Source organism: Callorhinus ursinus, unplaced genomic scaffold (genome assembly GCF_003265705.2).
Source record: "Callorhinus ursinus isolate GAN/ISIS: 27379988/994484 unplaced genomic scaffold, GSC_fseal_2.0 scaffold4, whole genome shotgun sequence".
NCBI lineage: Eukaryota > Metazoa > Chordata > Mammalia > Carnivora > Otariidae > Callorhinus > Callorhinus ursinus.
Genome location: NW_027397066.1, coordinates 88,581,254 through 88,608,995, shown reverse-complemented (window position 1 = coordinate 88,608,995; position 27,742 = coordinate 88,581,254). Strand labels below are relative to the sequence as shown.

Here is a 27,742-nt window from a genome sequence, read left to right as displayed (position 1 = left end):
CATCAAGTTTTTTAAACTGGCAGGAGGTGGAGCAGATTGTAGGAGCTGAGGGTTTAAATAAACGGAGTAACCATAAATAGTGAGGAGGGCTTGGAGGAACTGGGTGATGAGATTAGGAAGTGCGTGGGCTGCTAGAACAAAAATACCAGACTGGCTGTCCTATAAGTAACAGAAATGTATTTCTTACCATTCTGGAGGCTGGAAGTCCAAAATCAGGGCAGATTCGGGATCTGCTGAGAGCCTACTTCCTGGCTCACGGTCGGCGGTCTTCATGTTGCTCCTCAGATGGGGGAGGGGCAAGGGAGCTCTCAGAAGCCTCTTTCGTAAGGACACTAATCCCTTCATGAGGGCTCCACCATCAATGACCTAGTCACCTCCTCGAGGTCCCACTCCAAACACCATCACATCGGGATTAGGTTTGAATATGAGAATTTAGGGGGGGACACAAACATTTAGTCCATAGCAGGGAGTTCTCCAGAAAGGCCACGTTAGATAGGAGGTGACCTCTGGGCTATGAGAAAGCAGGAGGAAGAGTACAACAAGGAAAAAGCCGGCAGGGGGCTCATCTGCCGGCAAAATCCACAGGTTGAGGTATTTAACAAACTCCTCTCCCAGAGCTGAGAAGTGTAAGAGAGACTCAATACTTCGCCAAAATGCGCTCATGTAGACTCATCCCTCCCTCAAGCAACGCTGGATTGGGGCGTGGGAAATCAGAAACCTGAGCTGCGACAGTCCTGAGAGTAACTGTGCTCTGAGGGGATATTTTATAAGAATTATCTTCCAGTTTAAAGCCATGTTTCTGTTACATTGTGACCCTCTCTCTCTTTGGAGGTCTGCTCCCTCCTCCATTTCCTAACTGGACATGTAGTTTAAAAAATTTTTTTGTTTAGCAGTTAAAACAAGAAACAAAAAAACAGACATGATACCATTTCAGTTAAAACTGAAAGTTTAATAAAAGCACCAAAAATTATGCTAAAGATGAGGATTAAAAATTAGGCATTAGGAAGATATATAAAACAAAGTACTATTATTTTTACACTTCAAATAAATCATAAGGTACAAAATCATAAAATGCCAACATATACAAGTAAGGCATTAACAGTCCTTTCAGTGACTTGCCATATAAAGATGTTTTTAAAGTGCTACAGTCTGAGGCATTATATTTAAGAGTTTAATGAACATCTGATTTCAACAGAATCTCACAGAACAGGTTTGTTTGTTTTTTTCAAGTAAGCTACAAACTGCTTGGTTAGGAATGTTGAAAATGTATGTATAAATTAAGGAGTAATAAACTTGCTAATGCCAAATTATTAGGGCAATTCAAAAGCATATAAAATTCCAGATGAGGAACAAACTGTCCTGCTCAAGGTACAGTGTAACCACACACCATCATCTCATCACAAATCTAGACCACCACTCCATTTGCTCACAATTCCTGGGCAGTTAGTTTATTTGGTTTGGTTTTATGTTTTTGTTTTTTTTTTTTAGTTGACAAAAGTCCTCAAGGCACCTAGAGATCTGCCTGTACCTCATCCATCTGCACTGAAAACGCCGAGTAGACTCCCATGGGATCAGGTGACAGCAATACAGGGCAGTGGTAAGGAGAGAACACTCCAGTCACAAGGACTGGTAGGTCTGAAATGAATGGGACCTTCTAACTAAGTACCTTCACTCCCCTGACGCTCAGCTCTGGCAGCTACAAAATAACATCTTCTTAATAGAGTTTCTGTAAGAATGATGTAGGCATACAAGGCAAGCACTAAGTATGGTGCCCGCAGGAGGGAAGGCTCAAAACTGTGGGTGCGCATCTTATTATCGTGGTTACTTGTCTATCAGGAGCACTATGGGAGAATCCAGGAGAAGGCTGGTCATTCTTTGGAGCATGCCCTCATTGGGGGAAATACTGGCAGAGTAGTAGGCAGGGTTATTCCTCTGGGTACAGGTCTGCTCACTTAGCCTCCTGGCCGCACGCAGCAAAAGGCCAATAGCTCCCTTATCATTGTGATAACCAAAGATGCACTTACACATTTCTAAATACCCCCTGAAAGGGGTCAGTGCCTTTTTTGAGAACTGCTCTTTTGAAGGGACCGTCTTTATTAAGGAACGATGTAGGTCTCTTAACAAGATTAAGAATGCCTCTGTGTCTCTGAGAGGTACTAAGGTGAGAGACATCCGCAGCCCGGAGCCCGGTGCAAGAGAGAGAACCACAGTCTGAATCCTTCCCTGAGGAATCCCAGTATCAGAATTCCCAAGCTCACCGTTCAGGGCTCAAGTCGAAAGGCAGAGCTAGATCTCTGCAAGCAGCTCAGCAGAGAGGAACTCCGAGCTGTGAAGCCATGAAGCCACTTCTTCAGCCAAGCCTCACTGTTGCTGTAGTTGAAACAGAAGGCAGACAGACACATCCAAACAGCCTTTCCTCTCCATACCTGACAAGGGCACTTGAGTTTGTGTCTACAAAATGCAAAAAACTAAATCACAAACGAGAAGATAACAGCTACAGAACAAGCCTCCCCCCTCCCAAGACCAACATAGGATCTATGCAGAGAAAAGCTCTAACTCATCATGACCGAAACCCACATCTTTCTTTGGCAAAGTATTCAAGTCGGAACCCCACTTTTGTGCTGTCATAGGTCTTGAGCTGGTGGGTCTTCCTTCGGCTTCTTCAGTACTTAACAGTGTTTTGGTGATGTCAGGAAAGACATGCGGCATTTGACCTTCCTTAGTGCTGAGAGAGGAGAGAAGGCACGTTTTCTTAAACTCATTTGACACGGAATGACTGAGGCACTGAGTGATGAGAAGGAATGTTCACTGGTGGAAGCCACAGGGGATAAAATCCAGGTCTCCTGCGTCCCAAGCCGGCACTCGGGTCCCCATCCCCTAAGTCACAGAAGGGCGTCACTAAAGTGACGGGAAGTGTCCTGCTGAGGAGTCTTCCATGATGCAAGCTCTACCCACGTTCTGGTCTCCCTCTCATCTGAGCCTACCCTGGGGCCACTGCGTTGCTGCGTCTGCCGTCAACTGCAGAAGGAAGAATCTGTTGAGGAAGAAATGTATTTACATTCTCTTCTTTTTTTTTTTTTTTTTAAGAATTTATTTATTTATTTGACAGAGAGAGAGACAGCGAGAGAGGGAGCACAAGCAGGGGGAGTGGGAGAGGGAGAAGCAGGCCTCCCGCGGAGCAGGGAGCCCGATGCGGGGCTCGATCCCAGGACCCCGGGATCATGACCTGAGCCGAAGGCAGACGCTTAACGACTGAGCCACCCAGGCGCCCCTACATTCTCTTCTTGGATGTGTTCTTTATCTCTTTGAAATGATTATATTAAATGGGTGTGGGGCTACAGTTAAACCATATCTTCCAGTCAGGATGGGCTTCTTAGAATTCTTGGGTAAAGCAAATGTGAAACTCTGCATTAGGCTCACGAACATCAGAAATAATTCCATCTTGGCCAGTTGTTCTCCCATACACACCCGCTTCCCTAAATAAATGAGATCAGAAGAAAAAGTTGGGATTATAATTCCGGCCGCTCTTCCTATCTCGAGATCAGAGCAACTTTATATGAAATATCTCAATTAAGTGTTTTAAATGCAGATATAGAGAGGTTGGTTTTTTTTTTAAGATTTTATTTATTTATTAGAGAGAGAGCACAAGCAGGGAGAGTGGCAGGCAGAGGGGGAAACAGGCTCCCCACTGAGCAGGGAGCCCGATGCGGGACTCGATTCCAGGACCCTGGGATCATGACCTGAGCCAAAGGCAGATGCTTAACGACTGAGCCACCCAGGCACCTCTAGAGAGTTTTAAAATAAAATGGCCACATATATACCTCATGGCTTCCCAAAGAATATGCTGATCAGAATTTATACGTACTAAATTCACATTTTAACTCCTACTCATGAAAACCTATCCTTATTCTAGACTGGAACTAGAGACAGAGATCCAAGCTACTCTGTCTCCTCCATACCTACTTATCTCTTTCCTTTGCTCTTACCTGGAAGATCAAAGAGAAAATGAGTCAAATGAGAATCTCTGGAGCATTCATTTTTTATAGAAAGAATCCTACATGTGCTCCTCCAGCTGTCTAAAAGAGGGACTGGTGAGGTTTGAGAACCCAGCCTCTCAGCCACCAGCCCAGCAAAAGATCGCAAGTTGCTCTTAACACCAACAGTTTCCTGAGACTCAAATAATCACTTGGGCAGCTCAGAAAGGGAGATTCCTAGTCATATTTAAGGATTTAAAACCAATGCTTTAATTTTGTTTTTAAAATCTGAAATGAATGTAGCGGGGCTGTATTATCTTGATTATTTACCTCTTCTCTTACATTTGCTTGCTAAGAAAGAAATATTTTTAAAGATTTTATTTATTTATTTTAGAGAGATAAAGAGCATGAGCCGGGGGGGGGGAGAGGGAGAGAGAAAGAATCTCAAGCAGACTCAGCACTGAGCTCAGAGCCCAACGTGGGGCTCAATCTCACAATCCTGAGATCATGACCTGAGCCGAATCAAGAGTTGGATGCTTAACCGACTGAGCCACCCAGGCTCCCCAAGAAAGAAATATTTTTAAAACAATATCATGAAATAATAGAAGATTCTTTTAGCTCTACCTCTTTAATTATGCCATTAAAAAAATAAAAGTTTAACTGACCTATCCCAAAAGGAATAAATGTTTCTTTTTTAAAAAGTTGTCCTTGATCATCCAGAAATCGATTAGGGTAGAAATCATCTGGTTTGTCCCAAATGGCTGGGTCTCTGTGTACTGACCACAAGTTGGGTAATATCACTGTGCCTTTAGGAATAGTATATCCTTGGAGCACTAAAACAAACAAACAAAAGAACCCAGTGTCATTAAACATGTTCTTACTAATAGTTTTCCCTAAACATCACTATCTGAAAAAGAAATCTAGTTACATACCTAGCTATTTAATTTGTGGAGACTGAACATTGAGGTGCTGGAGGGTAGGGGCCAGACCTAATCAACTGGCATGCTCTCCACGTGCTCCCAGGACCCAGCCTGAGATAAGGCACAGGATTTGCTTTAACAGATGTTGAATTAATGAATTAAATCAAACCAGAAAAACATTACAATTAAGAGAAAACACTGAAATAGAAATCATAGGACATTCCAGGTAAACTTTCCAAAGAATTACAAATTTTGTGATATTAAAAAAAATCATAAGAGAAAATATATTTACAATACTGTAGTGTAAAAAATTTGCACATAGGAGGATCCACATGGTTCAAATTCATGTTGTTCAAGAGTCAACTGTATTGTATGGTAGTAATTGATAAAACAAATTATATCTACATCTGTATTTTATACATTCATGGTATTCCGTTTTCTTAATTTCTTCAGTATTTCTAGGCTACACAGTTCATCTGTGAATTTTTTCAAATTGTCACAAATCCCCCAATATTTTTCCAATATTTTTACTAAGAAAAGTCTGCATATAAGTGGACCCACGATGTTCACACCTGTGTTGTCCAAGGGTCAATTGTACAGGGAAGTCAACATAGGCTCTCAGCAGCTGACAAGTTCACATGCACTTTAAACAATGCCCAAAAGTTACAGCTCACACAGTGCATCTAACTTGGACCGAAGAAAACATGAAGTGATCCAATGTCATTTATAAGTTATTACTTCCTACAACTGTCTTATAACTATATTTAAGCCGGTTACATCATGGGCTGTCTCCAGAGGAGGTAAGTTCCTTCTTATGAGGGATTTTACATAGAGTCTGGTTGCTTATGTGTCAAAGACTTGACACAATGGACACACATCCGTGTAGGTGGGAAGTTGAAACAGGTGCCCTTGGAATCATAAGGGCTCTTCTAATTCATATTTGTGCTTCAGCTGTAGAACTGTAAAAGGTGAAGTAGGATAATTCCCAATTAAAATACTTAATTTCATATTTAGACGAGCTCTTCTGACCTTCCAAGAAGACAGAGAGGTGCCTTTGTTAATTCCGGCGTTTTTCCTGCCAATATAGCCATCTTAAATGGTAGAATTTGCTTGACAGTGTAAGTGTGCATGCTCTGAAGTCCAGAGAGCTATTTAGAAAACAAGCCGGGCGGGAATGCCAGTGAATGAGTAATGGACAACCGAGGGCCGAAATGTTCCCTGGATGTTTGATTATCCACGACACGGTGTTAAACCCTCAGAATTGTCAGCACACTGTCACTTCAACTCCTTTGGATTAAGGGCCAGACTTCCCTCAAAGGCACTCAAAGGAGAGAGATCCCAGACTTGCCTGTTTTCTCCGAGGTCATGTGAGGAATGGCAAGCGGCACCACCACCGTCAGCCTCTGGACCTCCATGATGGTGGCTTCCGTGTAGGGCATCTGGGCCTTGTCAGTGAGGGAAGGGACTCTGTCAGCACCAATGACCCTTTCAATTTCTTCCTGAACCTTTTCTATAAAAAAAAAAAAAAAAAAAAAAAAAAGGAAAGAATAACAAATAGTAAACCAGAAGATAAGGCAGGAGAATTGAGACTGCCGTCCTATGCATATTTGCCATCACATCATACCCACAACTGCTAAGCTGGCAGTTCAGACCTGACTCAGCCTCGGAGAAGTGAAGCATTGGTCACATATCCAAGTAGAGGCAGCTGGTCCCAGGGACCTGGTACCACCTTGTGACTTGGAAAGTGGCCAGCAGAACAGATCGATGGGTAAGAGAGAAAGCATTCTGGAATCAGGGAGTCCTCTCAATCATTCTCATATGAAAAGGAGACTGACTCTCTCGGTCAGACAACGTGAGGTAGCCCAGCATGGCCCCCAGGGATCCCTGCCTCTCGGTGTTCACATCCTGGTACGGTCCCCTCCCACCAGGTACCACGTTGGTCTGTGTGACCAACAGAATAAAGGAGAAGTGATGGCGTGTCAGTTCTGAGCTTGGGTCATAAGAGACACTGTGGCTCCTGTCTGGGTACTCGCTCTCTCTTGGGTCACTCATCTTGAGGGAAGGCAGCTGCCAAGTCAGGCGGCCTTATGGAAAAGTCCAAATGGTAAGGCCTGCAGCCAAAAGCCAAGTGGACAAGCCATCTTAGAAGTGGACCCTTCAGTCTCAGTCAGGTCTGCAGATGGCGGAAGCTCCAGCCAACATCTCGACAACTTCCCAAGAAATCCTAAGCCAGACCAACTGGGCGAAGCTGCTCTTGGATTCCTGATCCCCAGAAACTCTGTGAGATAGTAAATGCTGGTTGTTTTAAGCTGCGAAATTTGGGGATAATTTGGTACTCATCAATAGTTAACTAATGTGGGAAGCATAATCTCATTTATAATAGACAGAAGCATAATCTCATTTATAATAGAATAGACATCCCCTCAGCGATGTCCACACCCCAACCCCCCAGAACCTATGAATATGCTACTTTACGAGGCAAAAATGACCCTGCAGGTGTGATTTGATTAAGGGCCATGAGATGGGGAGAGGACCCTGGATTTTCTGCGTGTGCACGAATTACATGGGTTTTCAAACTGAAGAGCTTTTCCCAGCTTAGTGTCAGAGGGAGATTTGAGTCAAAGAAAATGGTGAGAAGAGCTGCAATATCCCTGGCTTTGAAGATGGAGGAAAGGGGCCAGGAGCCAAGGGAGCTGGAAATGGGTCCTCCCCTAGAGCCTCCAGAAAGGAATGCCACCCTGCCAACATTTTGATTTTAGTCCAGTGAGACACGGACCTTCAAGATAACAAATTTGTGTTGATTTAAGTCACTAAGTTTGTAGTGATTTGTTATAGGAGCAATAGAAAAGCAATACACTGTCCTCTTTTGTGGTCTTCCACTGTGAACTGCCAGACACTACCTATCGGTATCGATATGGTAGAAGTAGCTCTGTGATCTTGGGAAAGTCACATAACTTCTCTAGGTCTCTGTTCTCCATTTTCAAAACAAGATGACTGGGTTCAGATAATCACTGTAACTCCCGTTAGCTCTAAATTGTCCTTCTTTTCTAAAAAGTCTTCCTCTAGCATACCTTTCACACAGAATCAGACCTGTAGAGATTTAAAGCAGGGGCAAGAAGGTACGACATTAGTCCTACTGTCTAGAAACTTGGGAGTTTCGCTGTTAACACCTTCCCAACTCCCTATGGGATTCAAGTATTTCCACTTTGTTTTCTGGCCTGAAGACACTGCTTAGTGCTAGGAGCCACAGGATTGCCCAGGTTGCTGATACTGATTTAAATAATCTGGCTTTGCCTGAATGAAGGAAACATCTGTTAATTACCTTGTACGTCGGGATTCAGTGACATATACAGAAGGCACCAAAGCAAGGAGTTAGTTGTGGTATCAGTTCCAGCAATGAAGAGATCACCAATGATATAAAATAAGTAATCTTCATTAAAGCTACTATTGCTGTTATTTTTTCTCTCCTCCTCCACGTGGAGAAGGTACATGTCTATGAAGTCCTGAGGGTTCTCTACATCCAGAGACTCTCGATGGTCTTTGATGATTTTTTTAAGGAAAGTGGTAATATCCTTTTCGATTTGTCTAAATTCCTTAAATGGTCCAAAGGGAAGATAATAAAGCCAGGAGCATATGTTGACCAGGAGGAGCTGGGTGTTCAGACAGATTTCTAAGGCTCGTGACATAAGATGGAGCATTTTCTTAAACTCACTATTGGTGTAGTCAAAGCGCTGGCCAAAGCACAGGGAGCAAATGATGTTAGAGACGGCATTGTTGATAATGGGGAAAGGGTCGAAGGGGTCTTCTCCATGCTTCTGCATTTCCTCTTTCACATATTTAAACTCTTCAATAATCTTGGGCTCCAAGCTCAGCTTTCCCAAGCCAAAATGACGAAGAGTTGAATGTGAGAACTTCCTCTGTTGTCTCCAGACAGGACCATAATGTGCGAATACAATCCCTGCAAAAGGACCGCGAGAAAAGAAGGTGAGAGAGAGCAATGCCTGACCCTACTGAGCAGGACCTACGATGAGGTGTGTTCTGTGTTTGTCAAGTCCCTTGTGCAAAATTCAGCTACAGGTAGAGATTACCAGCCAAGAAGAATGATTAGCAAAGTTGAATTATCAAGATAGTATAAGTTCCTAATAACAAAAATCATATCCGATAAAGCTTATTATGATAGGTAGGAACTCCTGGTGAAATGAAAAGCAATGAATTTCAATTTCTAGAGTCAGTGTAAATTTCCAAATCTTGGGCTTCATAAGAGTAAATCCAGGCTTAAAAAATGCGACAGGCTGGATATCCCCATATTCTCAGCATTCTGAATAGAAGGAGGGCAGGGATATTATTGGATTATGCGGACCATTAAGATCCCAGCTTCTGGCATCATTCTGGGGATACAGGAGGAGCTTGTTAAATATTAACTGAATAAATCAACAGCCCAACTGGATTATAACCGTGGCTATCAGTTTGGAACCGAAAAACGGGCAGGTAGTCTAAATTGTCTGTTGTTGGCAACAACCCTAACTTAAAAACATCTGAACTCAAGGTCTCCACAACTCTACCTTATTTGATCCTCACTTATGTTATACATCCCCCATCAACAAAACCCAACAGAGTTGTTCTGAGATGTTGTATCAAATTGTTTACAAATATTCCTTGTTTCCCGTCACCTATTTCTCCCTCTTATTTTCCATGGCACCCTTTATTGTCCCAGCTGGTCCTCCTTTCTCATTTTTAATCGACTTCATTTCTGCTACTTTTGAGGGCATGCTTCACGTATTTAACAAATATTTCTGAATGCCAACTGTGTGCCAGGCACCAAGATGCTGTAAATACAGACCCTTCTCTGTGGTTAAATCTTCTCACAATCTTTAATACCTCCATAAAATGCCCTTCAATACACACATCCATGTGGTCAAACGAATCAATCTATCAGCTTGGCTTTTCTCCTTGGACTCTGCCACACATCTGCTCAGATCTGCAACGGCTGCCTTTCCAGATCTTCTGTTCAGGTGTTTGGTGACTTCTGTGTGGCATTATTAGGAATTTTCTTAAACTCTCCTGTGTGGAACCCATTTCCTGGATTCTACTTCTTCCTCTTCTAGTTTCCTTCCCTGATTTTGCTAAAGCAAAAATGCAGGGGAGGCAAATTTCTAAAGATTTTTTAGAAAATATATTTATTCTACCTTTTTTACTTCCTCAGAATTTTGAAGACATTGCTAAGAGTGGATTGATGAGTCATAAAATATGTACATCTTCAACGTACATAAGACTTCCCAGGTTATGCTATGAAGTGCTTAAAGCACATTGTCTTAATCACTGTTACTTTTTTAAAAATTTTATTTATTTATTTATTTGAGAGAGTGAGAGAGAGTATGAGAGGGAGAGAGCACAGCAGTGAGGAGGCTTAGAGGGAGAAGCAGGCTCCCTGCCGAGCAGGGAGCCCAGTGCAGGGCTCAACCCAGGACACTGGGATCACGACCTGAGCCGAGGGCAGATGCGTAACCACTGAGCCACCCAGGCGCCCGATCACCGTTACTTTTTAAGATATAAATAAGACTTCAGAGTAAGTCTTATCATCTAATAGGGAGTCCCCCCTCCTTGTTCTCTTTCAAAATTGTTTATTATTATTATTACTATTATTATTATTATTATTGGCTCCTCACTCTTTTACAAAACTTTAAAGTCAGCTGGTCAAGTTCTAGCAACAAAAAACTTTTGGGATTTTCACTGGAATTGCATTTAATTTATAGATTTGAAAATTACCTTCTTTCTGATAATTGAACCTACTTGCAATGCAAGAATAAATCCAATTTTGGTTATAGTGTTTTTATGGTTTTAATTGTTGGATTTGGTTTCCTAATATATTTTTAAAAGATTTATTTATTTATTTTAGAGAGAGAGCAAGAGTGGTAGGAGCAGAGGGAGAGGGAGAGAGAATCCAAAGCAGACTCTGAGCTGAGTGTGGAGCCCAACACAGGGCTCAATCTCACAACTCTGAGATCACAACTTGAGCTGAAACCAAGAGTCAGACACTTAACCGACTGTGCCACCCAGGCACCCTCCCCCAATACTTTTTTAAATTCATACTCATAAGTGAAAATGGCCAATAAATTTCCACTTTCATAATATACTTGTCTGAATATACCGACCTCTTAAAATGAGCTAGGGTATATTCTTTCTTTCTGGAAGAATTTGTCTAAAATTATAATGATATGTTCCTTTTTTTTCTTTTATGCTTTTTTTCTTTTCCAGATATATAAAGTTGGTCATCTAACTCACTAGTTTTCAGACCTTTATCCTAATAACTCAAGATTTTCTACAGTTGCTTCTGAGTACCACATGAGCTAGAGTCCACAAGTATTGTTTGCATGTATTTTCATTATAATCTTGTTTAAAAATTTTTGTTATGATTTTTTTGCTACCTAAGTTAATTTGTCTTATACTGATTTTTGACATGAATGAGGCTTACTTTTTAGCCTAGTACGTGATCAATTTTAATAAAATTTCCAATAAAATTGAGAAGAATTTTTATCTAAATCAGTTGTTGGATACAGGGTTCTCTATATGTCCAATAGAAAAGCCTAATATTGGAATCAAATCTTTTGTATCCTTAGCAAATTTTTATCTTCCTGCTCTCTCAATTATTCAAATACTTAAAATATTTTAGTACAATGGTATATTTATCAACTTCTCTTTGCAGTTCTGCAAGTTTTGCTACATTATTTTGCTATATAGCTATTTTTATCTGTGGATTTATCATTGCTCTTAGGTACATACTTAGGTACACGCGAGTTTAAAATTATTATATCTTCCCAGTTTAATAAAAAGCTTCCTTTATCATCATTTAATTCACTACTTCTTAACAATGAAGTTTGACTTAAAGTATACATTGTCAGAAAGATACCAGCTTGGGGCACCTGGGTGGCTCAGTCATTAAGCGTCTGCCTTCGGCTCCGGTCATGACCCCAGGGTCCTGGGATCCAGCCCCGCATCGGGCTCCCTGCTCCGCGGGAAGCCTGCTTCTCCCTCTCCCACTCCCCCTGCTTGTGTTCTCGCTCTCACTATCTCTCTGTGAAATAAATAAAATCTTAAAAAAAAAAAGACACCAGCTTTTCTTTTTAAAGTATTGTGTCAGCATAACATTTTCCTTTCTTTTATTTTGAATTTTAATGTACCCTTATGTATGGGGTATGTCTCTTTTGGGGAAGGGTATGTCTCTTTTAAAATAACATACCTTTGGGGGTGCCTGGATGGCTCAGTCAGTTTCAGCTCGATTTTGGCTCAGGTTGTGATCTCATGGGTCGGTGAGATCTGCAGGGTCAGGCTCCATGCTCAGTGGGAGTCTGCTTAAGGATTCTCTCCCCCTGCTCCTCCCCCTGCATGCATGCTCGTATGTGTTCTCCCTCAAATAAATAATCTTTTAAAAATTAATTAATTAACATACACTTGGATTTTAAAAAAAATCCATTCTAACAAAAAAAATCTGTTCTAGCAATCTTTTAGCCAATTTATTCCATTTACATTTAATACAATTACTAATTTATTTCTGATATATTATTTTGAACTTTGTCCTACTTTATCTACTCTTTTTTCCCTTTCCTTTCTTGCCTTTTTTCGCATTAGAGAAACAGACTGAATCCTCACCCTTAAATTTTTAACACATTTACTTAGAGTCTAGATTAACGATCAACAAACTTCAGCCCACAGGTCAAATCCAGCCTGCTGCCTCTTTTTATACGGCCAGTCAGCAAAGATTAGTTTTTGTATTTTTAAATGGTTGGAAAAAATCAAAACAATATGTCATGATATACAAAAAATATGAAATTCAAATTTTAGGGTTTATAAATAAAGGTTACTAGAACACAGCCAGCTAGCAAGCCACTGTAATTCATTTACATACAGTCTGTGGCTGCTTTGGCACTAAAACGGCAGGGTGGTTGCAGCAGGGATTGGAGGTAGGAGAGAACATTTCCTCTGCCAGGGTCCAAGCCAAGACAGAAAAATTTCCTTGTTTTCTTTTGTTACTGGTAGGTTTGTTGGGTGTTCTTTGTCAAATTCAATCTTTCACTCAAAGTGAAGCTCTTCAAGAGTCCTCTCTTTATCTAGAGGCAACTTTTCATCTTGTGTGATACAAGGTCATATCTCTCTGCCCTCACTCCACCCACTCCACATCCATGTCCAAGAGGTCACTAAAACCCAAGAGTGTCCAGAGCATCTACTTTCTGTTTTCTGAGGGAGTGGGTGTGGTGATAAGGAACTGGTCTAACTATATTTTATATGAATTTCAAACTCAGTGGCTCATCCCTGTCTCCTCTAATCACTGGTACCTCCAATTCCTGAGACTTTCTGGGGTTCCACAGGGTAAACTGTCTCACATTCCACTAGTACACCCCGGCCCCATGTAGACACTTAGCAGTGGTCATCCTCCACTTTATGAAGTCACTGGCCAATCCTAGGTCTACTTTTTGTTTTCAAATGTTGTGGTACAGGACTGTAGATTCATTTCACCATGGACAGAGTGTGTGCTTCTGTTAAAAGTCCCTCTGGTTTGGTGTGTGATTATCAAGACAGAGAAGATACGGAAATGTCTTAACGATTCCTGAAACTAGAACTTTCCCTTTATTCAATAAAGCCCCATAAACTATTCCTAGGCAACCACAGCTTAGTCACTCTTCCTGCATTTAACCATGGCCAAGTCTTGCTGCATTCAGCATTCAGACCCTAAGTGTTGTTGGGCCACCTTCTTTTTCCTAACTTCAGGATTTGACACTACTTTTAACTACCATCTAATTTAAGGTATCACATATGACATCTTTGCTTTGTCCTATTTCTCAAGAAACTTTCTTTTTCTTTTATTAGGTCCTCAGTATCATCTACAATCTTTCAACTATGCATTTGTATTTTAGAAATATTTTCTCTAGTAAAATGCCTCTAACAGTTTTTCTAATATTTATTTAGAGTCCCCTATGTACCAGTTACTAAGGACATATAGATTAAAAAGACACAATCCCTTTTTTTAAGATGTTAGTCTTTTGAGGAACTAGATCAACAAACAATCCAAATACACTGTTGTATGTTACACTGTACTGAAGTTACATATTGTATTGAATGCTGTATGTTAGAGTGTCCTGAAGTTGCAGAGTTGGAATATATTTATTGAACGTAGCATTGCTGGGATGTGCTGTATTGAATGTTTGTTTTATGTTGGACTGTACTGAGGTTGCATAGCTGGAGTGTACAGTATTGAATGCTTTATGTTGGACTGTATTGAATGTTGCACTGTTAAGGATGTACTGATTGAACGCTGTATGTCAGAGGTGTATTGAAGCTGTAATGCAGACCAAGGAAGGAGCACCATGTCAGCTGAGCGAAGGCAGCACTTCTCAGAAGAGAGGACACATGGGGCGCCTGGGTGGCTCAGTCGGTTAAGCGTCTGCATTCAGCTCAGGTCATGATCTCAGGGTCCTGGGATCAAGCCCCGTGTCAGGCTCCCTGCTCAGTGGGGAGTCTGCTTCTCCCTCTGCCTGCCACTCCCCCTGCTTGTGCTCTCTCCCTCTCTCTGTCAAGTAAATAAATAAAATCTTAAAAAAAAAAAAAAAGAAAAAGAAAGAAGAGAGGACACGTGAGCAGATGCTGCATTTGTAAATAAAGATGTGTATGAAGGCACATTTTAGAAAAATAACTTGAGCAAAGTTAAAGAGGATGTTTCAAGAAGAGCTAAATTATCTTTAGAGGGCAATCAGGTTTAGATAAGGCAAGGAGATGGAGAGAACCTTCTCAGAAGTGGCTAATATTTGAGGATTGGGACATCTGATAAGTTGACAGGTACGAAGTGCAAGACAAAAGAGGTGACCAAGGCGCCTGGGTGGCTCAGTTGGTTAAGCGACTGCCTTCGGCTCAGGTCATGATCCTGGAGTCCCGGGATCGAGTCCCGCATCAGGCTCCCTGCTCAGCGGGGAGTCTGCTTCTCCCTCTGACCCTCTTCCCTCTCGTGCTCTCTATCTCTCAAATAAATAAATAAAATCTTAAAAAAAAAAAAAAAGAGGTGACCAAAGGGACCGTGCCTGAGAATGCCAGGATGAGAGGCATGGACAGAATTAATGGCCTCAAGGTTCCAAACCTCACAAAACACTTATGTTTTGGAGCCAGAATGGCTTAAGGTCTTGGGAATGTCTGAAAGAGTTTCAGGCACATCCGACAGTTGCTGACCTCTCCATTCCTAGCCCGGAAAAGCAATGGTATTCACGGATATATACCAGGGCTTCATTTCAAGGAGGCTAATAACACTAAAACATAAAAATGGCTCCAAAGCAAAAATCCGGACTCTTCTTGTTGGGGGGAATGACAAAAATATATCCTTACGTAGGTTTGACAAAAGGGCCCATTAGGCTGTGGAACCAAACCCAGGAAGAGCTGGGTGTTATCAGCTCAAAGAAGACTAAAGGCCACACAATTCACCTATTTTTCCCTACTGCAAACCAGCTCTTTCAAGCATCAGGGATTCCTGATCTCCCATTTTCCCCTCCAGAGAGAAAAGGCCAGATCCAAGGTGAAAAATGCTGGAGGAGGATTCAAATGCTTCAGGCAGGTATCCCATGATGATACCAGTTTGGAACACCTTAAGTTTATTTTGTGACTTGAGGTTTCCGTACTATGCTGTGATTATAAATTCTTGAGTTCTGTGCCCAGCCTACAGACTAGCCACAGGTACAGAGAGGCAAGATATTCTGATCAAGTCATCTTTGACCACGGTCCACCCTTTGACCAATCACTGTGGCCAGAGAGGGGAGTTCATATAAAGATAGGGCATCTTATGTTCCAACCACAGTTAGTGGGTACAAACGGGTGGTGAAGACAAGGAGTTCCTCAAAGGGGAGTGCTTGTCAGAGGAACAGGTGGTGGACAGTTGAAACAAAAATCCACTTCAAACCAAACACAGGATAGGCTAAATTGACTGTGATACATTCTCACAAATGTCGTACGGCTCTTATGGCCTCTGCAGGAGAATACTGAATAAAATGGAAATATAGTCAGAAAATTTAAGTGACAAAAACAATTTTAAAGAGTGTGAATATGATTCCATTTTAGAGAAGCAAATATGTTTTTTAAAAAAATACATGTACAATGTGATGAGCACTGGGTGTTATACGCAACTGATGAATTATTGCACACTACACCTGAAACTAATGATGTACCATATGTTGGCTAACTGAATCTACAGTTTTAAAAAAGGAAAAAAAAAATACATGTACAAATAGAAAAAATACTGGAAGCTTGCCACAGGCTGAATGCTTGTGTCCCCTCCAAATTCATATGTTAAATCCTAATGCCCAGTGTGATGGTATTTGAAGTGAGGTCTTTGGGAGGTGATTTAGGTCATGAAGGTGGAGCCCTCATGAATGACATCAGTGCCCTTATAAAAGAGGCCCAGAGAGCTCCCTTGCCCTCCCTCCCACCACGCGAGGTCACACATGGCCATCTGGGAACTAGGAAGCAGGCCCCCACAAGACACTGAGTCTGCTGGGGCCTTGATCTTTCATTTCCCAGCCTCCAGAACTGTAAGAAATAAATTGCTGTTTATAAGCCACCCAGCCTATGGTACTCTGTTAAAGCAACTCAGATAGGCTAAAACAGAGGCAATACATAAAAATGTCAGTAATGGCCATCTCAAAATAACAGTGATCACAGATGATTTTCAATTCTTTTTGAAAAAAATGGAAAGGAATTCTTTTTTCCTTTTCCATGTTTTATGTTTTACAGTAATGAACATACAGTACAGTAAAAATACTTAAATACATTAAATCTGATGCAATTTACATTTATCACACATACATTTTCTTTCCCCTGAAGCAGAGAAGGTGCTATCCATCCACTGATTATATTTGTCCTTTCTTTTCACCGGGACATACAAGTGTTCCTCTTAGTGGGAATTCAGGCCTTCTTGATATGAGTACACGACTATTTCAAATACCTATTTTACTGCACTTACTACAAAATTTGGTTACCCTGCTTTCCTCATTCATTTTTATTTTTACTTTTTTAAAAGATTTTATTTATTTGACACAGAGAGAGCGAGAGAGAGAGACAGAGAGCAAGCACAAGCAGGGGGAATGGCAGGCAGGGGAGAAGCAGGCTCCCTGCTGAGCGAGGAGCCCAGTGCGATGCGGGACTCATCCCAGGACCCCGGAATCATGACCTGAGCTGAAGGCAGCCGCTTAACTGACTGAGCCACCCAGGCGCCCCTCCTCATTCATTTTTAAATTCCCCAGATGAATTTTCATTTTCTACCTTCAATTCCTAATTTCATTTTGCATCTTTTCCCCCTTTGAAGTAGATGATATTGACTGGTCTATACCCTACTCTTAAACTTCTTCCAATTTCCCTTTTACTTTCCATTTTTATGGCTCTGCAGCTTGCTTTCACTCTTGTTCGAAGCCTCTAGTAATCTTCTAAAATTAGAAAGGATCTAATTTCTGTCAACAAGGAAACAGATAAATCAATTAACAAAAACCGGAAGTGGAAAGATACTTTTGAGGCACCTGGGTGGCTCAGTCGGTTAAGCATCCAACTCTTGATTTCAGCTCAGGTCATGATCTCAGGGTTGTGAGATTCAGCCTTCACCTTCACCAGCCACAATATTTTTCTCAACTCACAGCACATGACCCAACACACATCCATTAGAATACCAGAGCAGTATCACCTAAAAAATCCTAACTGTCTCCTGGGGAAATGAATGTTGTGAGATGCTGAAACACCAAGTTACCCCCAGTTCCCAGTCCTTTCCTACATAAAGGATCTAATAATAAGTTGTGATCCAACTGATATTTAGAAACTGTTACAGATTTTTGAGCAAACCACAAACCCACCAAGAAGGACCTCAAAGAAGAAAATCTAACTCATACCTTAAAAAAAAAAAATCCAGAGGAAAAGACAGACTTGCAAAAAAATTTACAATATAATGTGGTAAGTGCATCAACAGATGCTTGTTATGCACATATTCATTCATTTCTTGATACCTACTTGTACCAATAAGTGGGGAAGCAGTTGTTCACATGAAGAACCAAATCTTAGCCCTCGCAGAGTTTATATTCCATTAGTAGGTGGGGCTGGTAGTAACCTAAATATTTTCAAGGTGTTTAATGAGTGAAATACGAATGAGATAAAATAAGTTGTGATATTGGGCAGTGTCTAAAATAGGACTCAAAGGTGACAATTGGCCTGAGAGAGGATAAGGAGTCAGTCAAGTGAAAAGTTACTCCATGTCCAACGACAACAAACCCAGCAGACTGAAACAGTCACAAGTTTGGCAGGAATCTGCTTAATTTTTCTAGGGCAGGTTGAAATGTACAAGTAAAGGCAGAATGAAAAGAGCTAGAGTCAGAAAGGCAGACAGGGACCCGGTCGTTCGGGGCACAGTCAGTCAAGGATGGAGTTGGAGAAAGCTGATTTCAGCTGGGGAGCAACACGGTTTGATTCACGGTTTTTAAAAAGAGATCCCTGGGGCACCTGGGTGGCTCAGTTGTTAAGCGTTCGGCTCAAGTCATGATCCCGGAGTCCTGGGATCGAGCCCCACATCGGGCTCCCTGCTCAGCGGGAGGCCTGCTTCTCCCTCTCCCACTCCCCCTGCTTGTGTTCCCTCTCTCTAATAAATAAATAAAATCTAAAAAAGAGAGAGAGAGAGAGAGAGAGAGAGATCCCTTTGGTTGCCGTGTGGATAAAAAACTAGAGTGCAAGCAAGCAGGCTAGTTAAGAGGCTTCAAGTATCAGATGAAAAATGATGGTACTGATTGAGGGTGCTGACAATGGAGATGGAAAAAAGTGGATGGATGCAGAACTGCAGATCTGCAGGAGGAAGTGAAGAGGTGTGCTAACCGACTGGCAGGGGTTGGGAGTGGAGTGGAGTTTAAAATGAAAACAGTGCTATCATGGAGAAAGGGTAGCTCACCTCTCCGTGGTGGAGTAGAGACGTAGGTCAGGGAACACATTCTCAAAGAGGTGACATTCAAGCAGGTGTGAAAAGACAGAAAATAACAAGTGTGGGTGAGGATGAGGGCAGACTGGAACCTTGTTCACTGCCACCAGGGGATGTAAGATGGCGCAGCCTCCACGGAGAACAGTAGGGCGGTTACCCAACAAATTAAATGTAGAACTGCCATATGATCAAGCAATTCCATTTCTGGGTTTTTACCCAGAAGAACTGAAAGGAGGGACTTGAATGGATGTGTGCCATGTTCCTAGCAGCATTTTTCACAACAGCTAAAAGGTGTAAGTCCCCAAATTCCATCAGGGGCATAAAAGGATAAATAAAACGTCTAATGGACGTTGACCAGAACAGTATGCAGACTTAAAACGACAGGCAATTCTCACACAAGCTACAACATGGAAGAACCTTAAAACATGATGCTAAGTGAAATATGTCAGTCACAAAAGGACAAATATTGTATACCACTTGTATTAAGTACCTAGAACAGTCACATTCGTGGAGGCAGAAAACAGAACAGTGGTTGCCAGGGGGTAGAGAGAGGAAGGAGGGGATTTTGTTTGCTTTTGTTTAAGTAATCTCTACCCCCAACATGGGGCCTGAACTCATTACCCCAAGATCTAGAGTTGAATGCTCTACCAACGGAGCCAGCCATGTGCCCCCAAAGAGGGAGTTTTTTAATGTTTAACAGGTACAACCTTTCAGTTTTCCAAGAGAAAGAGTGTTCTGCAGAAGGCTGTAATGGTTTCACAACAATGTGAATGACCTAATGTCACCGAACTTAAGAATGGTTAAGTTGGCAAATTTTATGTTATGTGTATCTCACCACAATTTTTTTTTTTTTTATGAAAAGGGAGAGAAAGAAGGGGCGCCTGGGTGGCTCAGTCACTGGGCGTCTGCCTTCGGCTCAGGTCATGGTCCCACGGTCCTGGGATCGAGCCCCACATCGGGCTCCCTGCTCGGCGGGAAGCCTGTTTCTCCCTACCCCACTCCCCCTGCTTGTGTTCTCTCTCTCTGTGTCTCTCTCTGTCAAATAAATAAAATCTTAAAAAAAAAAAAGGGGAGAGAAGAGAAAAGAAAAGCAAACAGTTCTCCAGGCAGCCATGAGATGGGAAGAAAATTCTAGATAGAAGTAGCAGCGATATGTGAAGGCAGGGAAATGGTGAATTATGAACGGTGACATTTGTTTTTCTGTGGGACATTCAAAACATTATGATTATCATTACTATTCATTTAAAATCCCGATGCAAAATTCTGGCTTAATCAGATTCTAAAAAGCCTGGATGTCTTTATGCCACATTCCACATTCTCCTAGATGCCCGTCTAGTGGTGAAGACCCACATCCAGTTACAAAATTATCCAGCCCCAGTTTTGTTAAGTGCAGTAAAGGAAAAGCAATTGTGCATAGAAATTGGTTCCAAAAGGGAGCCTAAGTTGGAGAGGAAATAAGAAAAAGCTTCCCGAGGTAAAGACATTTAAATTTAACACCTGATTGATGAAAGACAATTAAATTAACATCTGACTCAGACAAAAAAGTCTAGGTTCTAGACCAGCCAGTAAGACGTAGGGTAAGACTGATAAACAAAGGGGGGGGGGTGGAGTTAGGGAAAGGGTAAAAGTGATCTTTTATTGCAGTGGATAATATGTTTCCCAACCTTCAAAACTGCCCAACTTGGATTTCCAGAAGCAGAAATCAGAGGCTATAAACCCCCTAAGAGAGGTTTGCCAATAGGCTCCTAAACGTGTTTTCTGGACCTTTTATCTTATGGAAAATATCTTCTTAAACTCTCACTCAGAACCCAGAAGGTGTAAAGAATATCCCTGCCTCCTTCTAACACGGCCAAAGTTTCCCCCTGAAGACACAGCCTTGAGAACGAGGCCTTGTTCTGGGAAGGACGGAATATCCCTGGAAAGGTAGAGCCTGGCTTTCACACATTGTCTCCCACCCCCACCCCTGTCCCCATTACCCTTCCTCAACTTTCCTGTGGGTTTCCTACTTGTGATCTTGGACTATGAACGAGTCACCCATCCAGCGGCTCAAAGCGATCTTAAAGGCCCGGTTGAAGGGACGCGTCGCCGCCACCCTCCCACTTCGGGGCCGGATGCAAGTGGGCTAGGTGCGCGGGCTGGAAAGGACGCAGGAGGCGCCGCATCGCGCGTTCACGCGACCCGCGACCCCCAAGGCTCCCGCTCACCCTTCTCCTTGGTTACGAGGGAGACGAGCGGCACCCGCGGGCGGTCGCTAAAGATCTCGGCCTGCTGCACCAGCGCCTCGCGCACGCTGTGGAAGTCGCTGAGGACCACCACCAGGTAGTGGCCGATGAAGAAGCTGAAGACGTTGCCGTACACGCGGGCGAGGTCGGCCAGAAGCACCCGCGGGTCCAGGGCCGAGGGCTCCATTCCCGCGGCCCTCTCCCGGCGGTGCAGCCAGCTCTTCCGTCGGAGGAACCGAGGAAGCAGCACGAAGCCGAAGTTGCCAACCACGGGCCAGGGCGTGGGCCCAGGGGGGATGCCCCGCGCCCGGTGCCACCACCGCCAGCCGAGCAGCGCCGCGAGGCTGAGCAGCAACAGCGCGCCGCCGGTGGGGTCCAGCCGCAGCAGCCCGGGAGGCGCGCGCAGCAGGCGCAGAGGCCAGGGCGAGCCCTCGGCGGGAGACTCTGGCAGCCCGGGGGAGGCCATGGCCTGTGCGCCGGCGTCCGCAGCCTCGGCCTCCTCGGGCGGACCCTTGGAGACCGCAAGCTGACGGTGGTGCCGGCTCCCCGGACGCCGGCGGCTAACTGCGCTGCAAGGCGGGGGGGCGGGAAGAAGAGCGGCGGAGGGCGCCCCGGATTGGCTGCGCCCACCGCATTCTCTCCACCTCCCCCTCCGCCTCCAATCAGCTACGCCCGAGCAGAAACGGGGACGCGCTCGCCCCGTGGAAGAAGCGGTCCTCTGGGAGGCGGGGCGCGCGATCTGAAAGAGGGACCCCAAAGTCCTGTTGCGCCTTTCCTCCGGGTTGGGCATGGCAGTCACTGCCCCTGACACAAAGATGCTTGCGTTCCGATTGGCTCGTGTGGCTTGGATATCCTCGTGTTACCCGTGTGTCATTTGAGTGTATAAACTGTGCCTGATGAACAGGCCGCCGACATGACTCAGCCTCAACAGCAGCACCTCGTCCCTAAGGGTCCCCGCGCCCACCTCGGTAGCAAAAAGACGGAGTTGCTGCTTTATCTAAACCCGGATTCAGAGGAAGAAGGGACCGTTTCTTCCACTCAGAGACAGGAGGACGATGGGAGAGCAAAGTGCAGAATTTGCAGGTGCAGGAGGCTTAAGGCTGCGGGAAGGATGGGCGGGGGTGGGGTGGGGGACTAAAGCTCTCAGAATTTGCCACTGGCAGGAAAACTTTATGCGGAGAGTGAAAGCTCAGCGTTTATTTCAGCATGTAGCCCGGGTAAAGCAGCAAGCCTAATCCAGGAACAGATAAAAAAAAAGAATAGACTTGGAAGATTAAAGTAGCTAATAATATAAAAAGAAAATTAATCGGGTGAAGAGAGATGACAATATTATTATTGGTATGAGACCAAACCCCGAAATGCTGAGATGGAGATATTAAGTGTGAATTGTATAATGCGTTTAAGACAAAGTCCTTTAATCTTCCGTGATAATGGCTCCTAGGAGCTTTCCCTTCCTTCTCCTATAGGTTAAATCCTCTGATTTCTCTTTAATGTTAAGTTGACACCTAGAATTGTCGATATCAGATGACTTTTTATCTACTGAAAGGTCAGTTTCTACGAATCAATTTAATTGATCATAACGAACAATCTGTTCTTTTCCCAATTTCAGATCCTTTTAATTATTCCCCCCACACTAAAAGTTTGAACACCACGCTGTACTTATAAAAATGAGACCAAAGCATAGTGAGTCCTCTCTATTCATTCTGTGATCCATTCTAATTTTTCTATAGGCAAGTGATGTCAGCAAAATATGCTAAATTTCAAGTCCACTCTGTTCGAATACTATTTTTGTCATGCTCTTCATAAGTTATTTTAAACTTAACAACAACAAAAAACATACCTCATATGCTCTATAATTACCCATTGTTAGTATTCTGATTTTTTTGAATTTAGAGAATTACTAAAAATTAAACTACTTGCTTGTAGATATGATCTTCAACATGTCCTGATTCTCTTTGTACTCTTGCTCTCTAAAATAGTAGCTGCTAACATCTTCCCATACAACCTACTTAAGTTCACAAATGATTTTAAAATAGTTGAAATGTGACTAATGTAACAACCCTAACAAACACCCTGTTGTGCAGGACATAATTGCATGTATAGCATTTTCCTAAATATTCCCTAATTTTATTAGGTTAACAGTTCTATGAAGCAGATAGGAAGTGTTGTGGGCTGAATTGTGTTTTCTCAAAATTCATATATTGAAGTCCTAAACTCCAGCACCTCAGAATGTGACTGTATTTGAGATAGGGGTTTTAAAGAGGTAATTAAGGTAAAATGAGGTCGTTATGAGCAGACCCTAATCCAATATGACTGGTGTCATTTGCAAAGAGGAGATTAGGACATGGACACAGGGGGAAGACCACGTGAAAACCTGGGAAGAAGATGGCTGTCTGAAGTCCAAAAGAGAGGCCTCAAAAGAGGTCAACCCTGTCAACACCTTGATCTTGGACACCTAGCCTCCAGAACTGGGAGACAATAGGTTTCTGCGGTTTAAATACCCAGTGTGTAGCACTTTGTTATGGCAGCCCTCACAAACTAATACAGGAAGCTAATTGTTCATAACACCATGGATAAACCTTTTTAAAAATTTTTTAAAAAGATTTTATTTCTAAGTAATCTCTACAACCAACATGGGGCTCAAACTTACAACCCCAAAGTCAAGAGCTGCATGCTTTACCAACTGAGTCAGCCAGGTGCCCCCGGACAAACTATTTTATTTTGTTTTATTTTTTTTAAGATTTTATTTATTTATTTGAGAGAGAGAAGAAGAGAGAGAGAGAGAGCATGAGAGGGGGGAGGGTCAGAGGGAGAAGCAGGCTCCCCACTGAGCAGGGAGCCCGATGCGGGACTCGATCCCGGGACTCCAGGATCATGACCTGAGCCAGAGGCAGTCGCTTAACCAACTGAGCCACCCAGGCGCCCCCCACGGATAAACTATCTTAAACATCAAACCACATAGCTCATTCCGTGCTTCTTAGGGTTAAATTTCCCCCAAATTATATTCAGGGCTTTCTTGCCAGAAAAAGGAATACTTTCTGCCCCACTCTTCCTATTTTAAATGGGTGAATAAAATATAGTCAGTAACAGTTAGGGAAGAGAATACTAAAAGATCTTTGGGGTAGGGAGCAAGGGGAAGGAAGACAGGAGAGCATGGAGGAAAAAAGAATCATTTTTTATTGAATCCCCAAGGATAATTTTACACCAGTCGCTTTCCCACTGAAATTCTTTTGCTTTACATGAATTTTGGTCAGAAGTGTTGGTAACAGTAGATCTTAAAATACCTAAGTACTTACTATTTTGTTTCCAGGAGTGGTGTTAAATTACTCAACTTGTGAAACTACAATTGCCCAGTTGGTTTGTAATTCCCCGGGGAAGTAAATGCCACACACTACACCCATCCAGAGCCAGTGAGCATGAACAGAGAGAGATTATGGTTTAAGAAGAGTTTGCAAAATGCAAATGAAAAGAGAGAGTAGAAAAGCTCTTTATACTATTTAGTTGCCTAACTCCACAAGGTACTTAAAAATTAACCACTTCATTTCAAGTTTCTATGATGTACTTCATATATACTCATGTGAGTGTGTTCTATGTATAGCATAAATGGACTTCTTTCTGGGCTTTCTGAGCATCCATGTGCTCTACATGAAATTGGGATAATAAATGTACTGACCTCAAGCACAAGAATTAGACAAAATAATTAGCACAATGTCCAGCATTTACTGAAAGCTTGGTAAGCACAAGCTACAGTTATAAGAATTATAATTGAGGCCCTAATAATGCTTTAAACTCTATAGGTTGGTACTCTTACTGCCCTTTTATCACCCTTTGCAGGTTTTCCTACCTTTCCAAAATTTGATTGTGAGACTGGACAGAATGTTAACTTGTTTTCTGTATTCAGCCTTTATGCCTTATATGAACCAATAAACTTGCCAGTCTTCAATGGTACCTACTTCATTCCTCTCCAGCTGCATGTACATGCTATGATTTTCCTGCAAAGGGATAGAAGGAGGGAGGTCCCTGAAAAATCTAAATATCAATGGAAAGCAGAATCTCAAAAATAACAAAACTCATACGCAATTGTTATACGCAATTATTCATTGTGTATAACACCAAGTCCTCATTGCAACACGTGCCCTCCTTAATACCCATCTCCTTACCCCCCCTCCCCTCAATTCCCAAAACTTCTTTTTGTTCAGATAAAGTGGTACCAGGACTGGAACAAACTTTTTGTATTTAATGCCCAAACTGGAAATGGTCCAGGTGTCCTTCAACAAAAGAAAGAAGGATACTGTGGTGTATTTATAAAAGACTACTACTCAGCAAGAGAAAAGGGATAAGTTATGATACACTCCATGATGTTTCTCGAAAAACATTATGCTGAATGAGAAATCCAGACATGAAAGAATGTGTCATGAGCACACCATGAAGGTGCACACATGAGTTGTGTCTTTCTACAGTTGTCTGTTTTATTCAGTCATAAAGCAAGGTTGACATAATTATAAAACAGGTGCAGGATTCCAAACTCAATGACATCTCACCATGTGATTAAACTTGGCTTCTTACACAGCACACAGAGCAGAACATAAGACAAGCCACACAACAAACAAGATAACAGAGGGGTGCAGGAAGTTAAGGACCCAAACTCTGAAGTCAGTCTGCGGGCGCACAGCTGAGATAAAGGCCCCAGTCCCAGCTGGGTCAGCTCTCGGCACTCACTGCTTATTATGTTCAAGCAATGAAGGAGATCAGAGCCTTCCGTGGCAGCTGCCTTTTCCAAGTGGACAAACATAAAGAGGTCATGTCTGAAGAGCCTGACAGCTTACTGCAAAACTCCTCCCCTTTTTAAAGGGATTTAATCAGTCTCCAGCCCCTGAAGACCTCCTCTGGTTCTACTCATTATCAGTTCTGGGATGTCAGCTGACGCTGGTACCAGGGATACCTCGTGGCTACAGTACCTTTCACTGCTTGCGTCCCCTGCTTGACACAGGCCCCTGCTTGACATGAGTGACTCCATCTTGTTCTCTACAGAGTGCGTACTGAATAATTACATCAGATGAAGTCTTAGAACAGGCAAAGCTCATCCGTGGTGAAGAAATCAGACCAGGAGGTGGGATTCACTGGGAAAGGACATGAGAAAATTTTCTGGGGTGGTGGAAATGTTTTATATCTTGGTTGGAGTGTTGGTTACTTGGGTGTATGCATTTGTCAACACCAAACTGTATCTCACTGTAGGCAAATTATATCTCCGTAGGACAAATTTTTTAAAAAATCCAATATCTTGGGAAGAAAAGACATGGTGAAGTAAGAAGACTTAGTTACCAACTGTGAATACCAGCAGTAACAGGTACATGATACATTGTCGTTATAACAGTAACCAGCGGTTTAGTATGTAAATACAGAGCAACAGCAGAGGAACACCTGGGTGGCTCATTTGATTAAGCCTCCAACTCTTGGTTTCTGCTCAGGTCATGATCTCAGGGTTGTGAGATTGAGCCCCGGTCTGCTTGCCTCTCTCCTTCCCCCTCTGTGTGTGTGTGTGTGCGCTCTCTTTCTCTCAAATAAATAAGCAAAACCTTAATTTAAAAAAAAAAAAGGAAGAATAGCAGAAAAGGTGATTAAGGAGTGACATTCCTCTTAAAAATTAAATGTCCTCTTACTTTAGTTAGCCTGGCTATAATTGTTCAGGGTTCCTGATGTTTGATTTTTGTAGGTTGAAGCATCACCAAAATCCCTAGTGTTCTTTTCTTCTCCCTCATTTACTTCCGTTTATCATGAATAAGTCATTGTGGAAATCACACAGGAGCTCTGACCAAACCTAACTGGGTTGCCATGGACAAGTTGTTAACCTTCTAACTCTTGTTTTCATCTCGTGGTAAAGTGAGGGAGCTGTAACATTAGGACTCTGAAGATTCCTGCAGTCCTTGATATTTGCCCTTTCAATCAGATTGTCAGAACTTTGAACTTGGCCCTGGTTAATAAGGACACAATAAGTCAATAAAATCTGAAAAAATAAAGTGTATTTACAAGGTCAGGTATAAGCTGGCTGCCTAACAAAACTAAGGATTATGACTTCCTGCTGTACGTGGCATGCTTGGCCCTTTGCCTGATAATGAAGCCTATTTCTAAGGGTCTTGAAGAATCACGTTTTAGGAAGGACACTGAAAGTTATCTATTCCTTCCAGGGTGTCTGGCTGGCTCAGTCAGAAGAGCGTGCAACTCTTGATCTTGGGATCATGAGTTTGAGCCCCACGTTGGGTGCAGAGGTTACTTAAATAAAGACTTAAAAAAAAGTTACCTATTCCTTCCTTTAGTCAAGAACATACTCACAGCAAACCAGATATTTGAAAGTCAGTGTTTTATTCTGATTTTAAAAAGAGTAATACCTAAGTATTTTTAGAAAATTTGAAAATGCAGGAAACCATAAAAGAGGAAATAATCACATTTTATTTTTTCCACTTAGGTAATTTGTAACATTTCTGTGTGTATATTTCCAGCCTTCCCCCCCCATGTAGCTACGATATTTTAAATCTTTATTAATATTTCTATTTGTAGTATCTACATATTTAATATACATATAAACAAATATATATCATTAACATCTCCATGTTGTTTTCCCACAAATAATTTTTAATTACTATATTCTAGTCC

At 42.4% G+C, this 27,742-nt stretch overlaps 1 protein-coding gene across 1 annotated transcript; it reads right to left on the bottom strand.

The window, feature by feature from the left end:
* Positions 1-947: 947 nt before the first annotated feature.
* On the bottom strand, positions 948-21,642 carry CYP2U1 (cytochrome P450 family 2 subfamily U member 1). Its single transcript, XM_025873686.2, has 5 exons — positions 21,074-21,642; positions 8,217-8,852; positions 6,243-6,404; positions 4,640-4,807; positions 948-3,476 (listed from the first exon to the last, which is right to left on the bottom strand). The coding sequence occupies exons 1-5, from the start codon at positions 21,555-21,557 to the stop codon at positions 3,298-3,300; spliced, it is 1,629 nt and encodes a 542-aa protein (XP_025729471.2). The 5' UTR covers positions 21,558-21,642; the 3' UTR covers positions 948-3,297.
* Between the last annotated feature and the right edge of the window lie 6,100 nt (positions 21,643-27,742).

Bases quoted from the DNA above. Each gene is read 5' to 3' on its own strand.
- CYP2U1 (XM_025873686.2), bottom strand. From the start codon at position 21,557: ATGGCCTCCCCCGGGCTGCCAGAGTCTCCCGCCGAGGGCTCGCCCTGG. The intron at 8,853-21,073 runs GTGAGCGGGAGC...GTCCTTTTGCAG, and splicing joins CCTCGTAACCAAGGAGAAGG to GGATTGTATTCGCACATTAT. The intron at 3,477-4,639 runs GTCAGTTAAACT...TCATTTATTTAG, and splicing joins ATTTATTCCTTTTGGGATAG to GGAAGCGGGTGTGTATGGGA.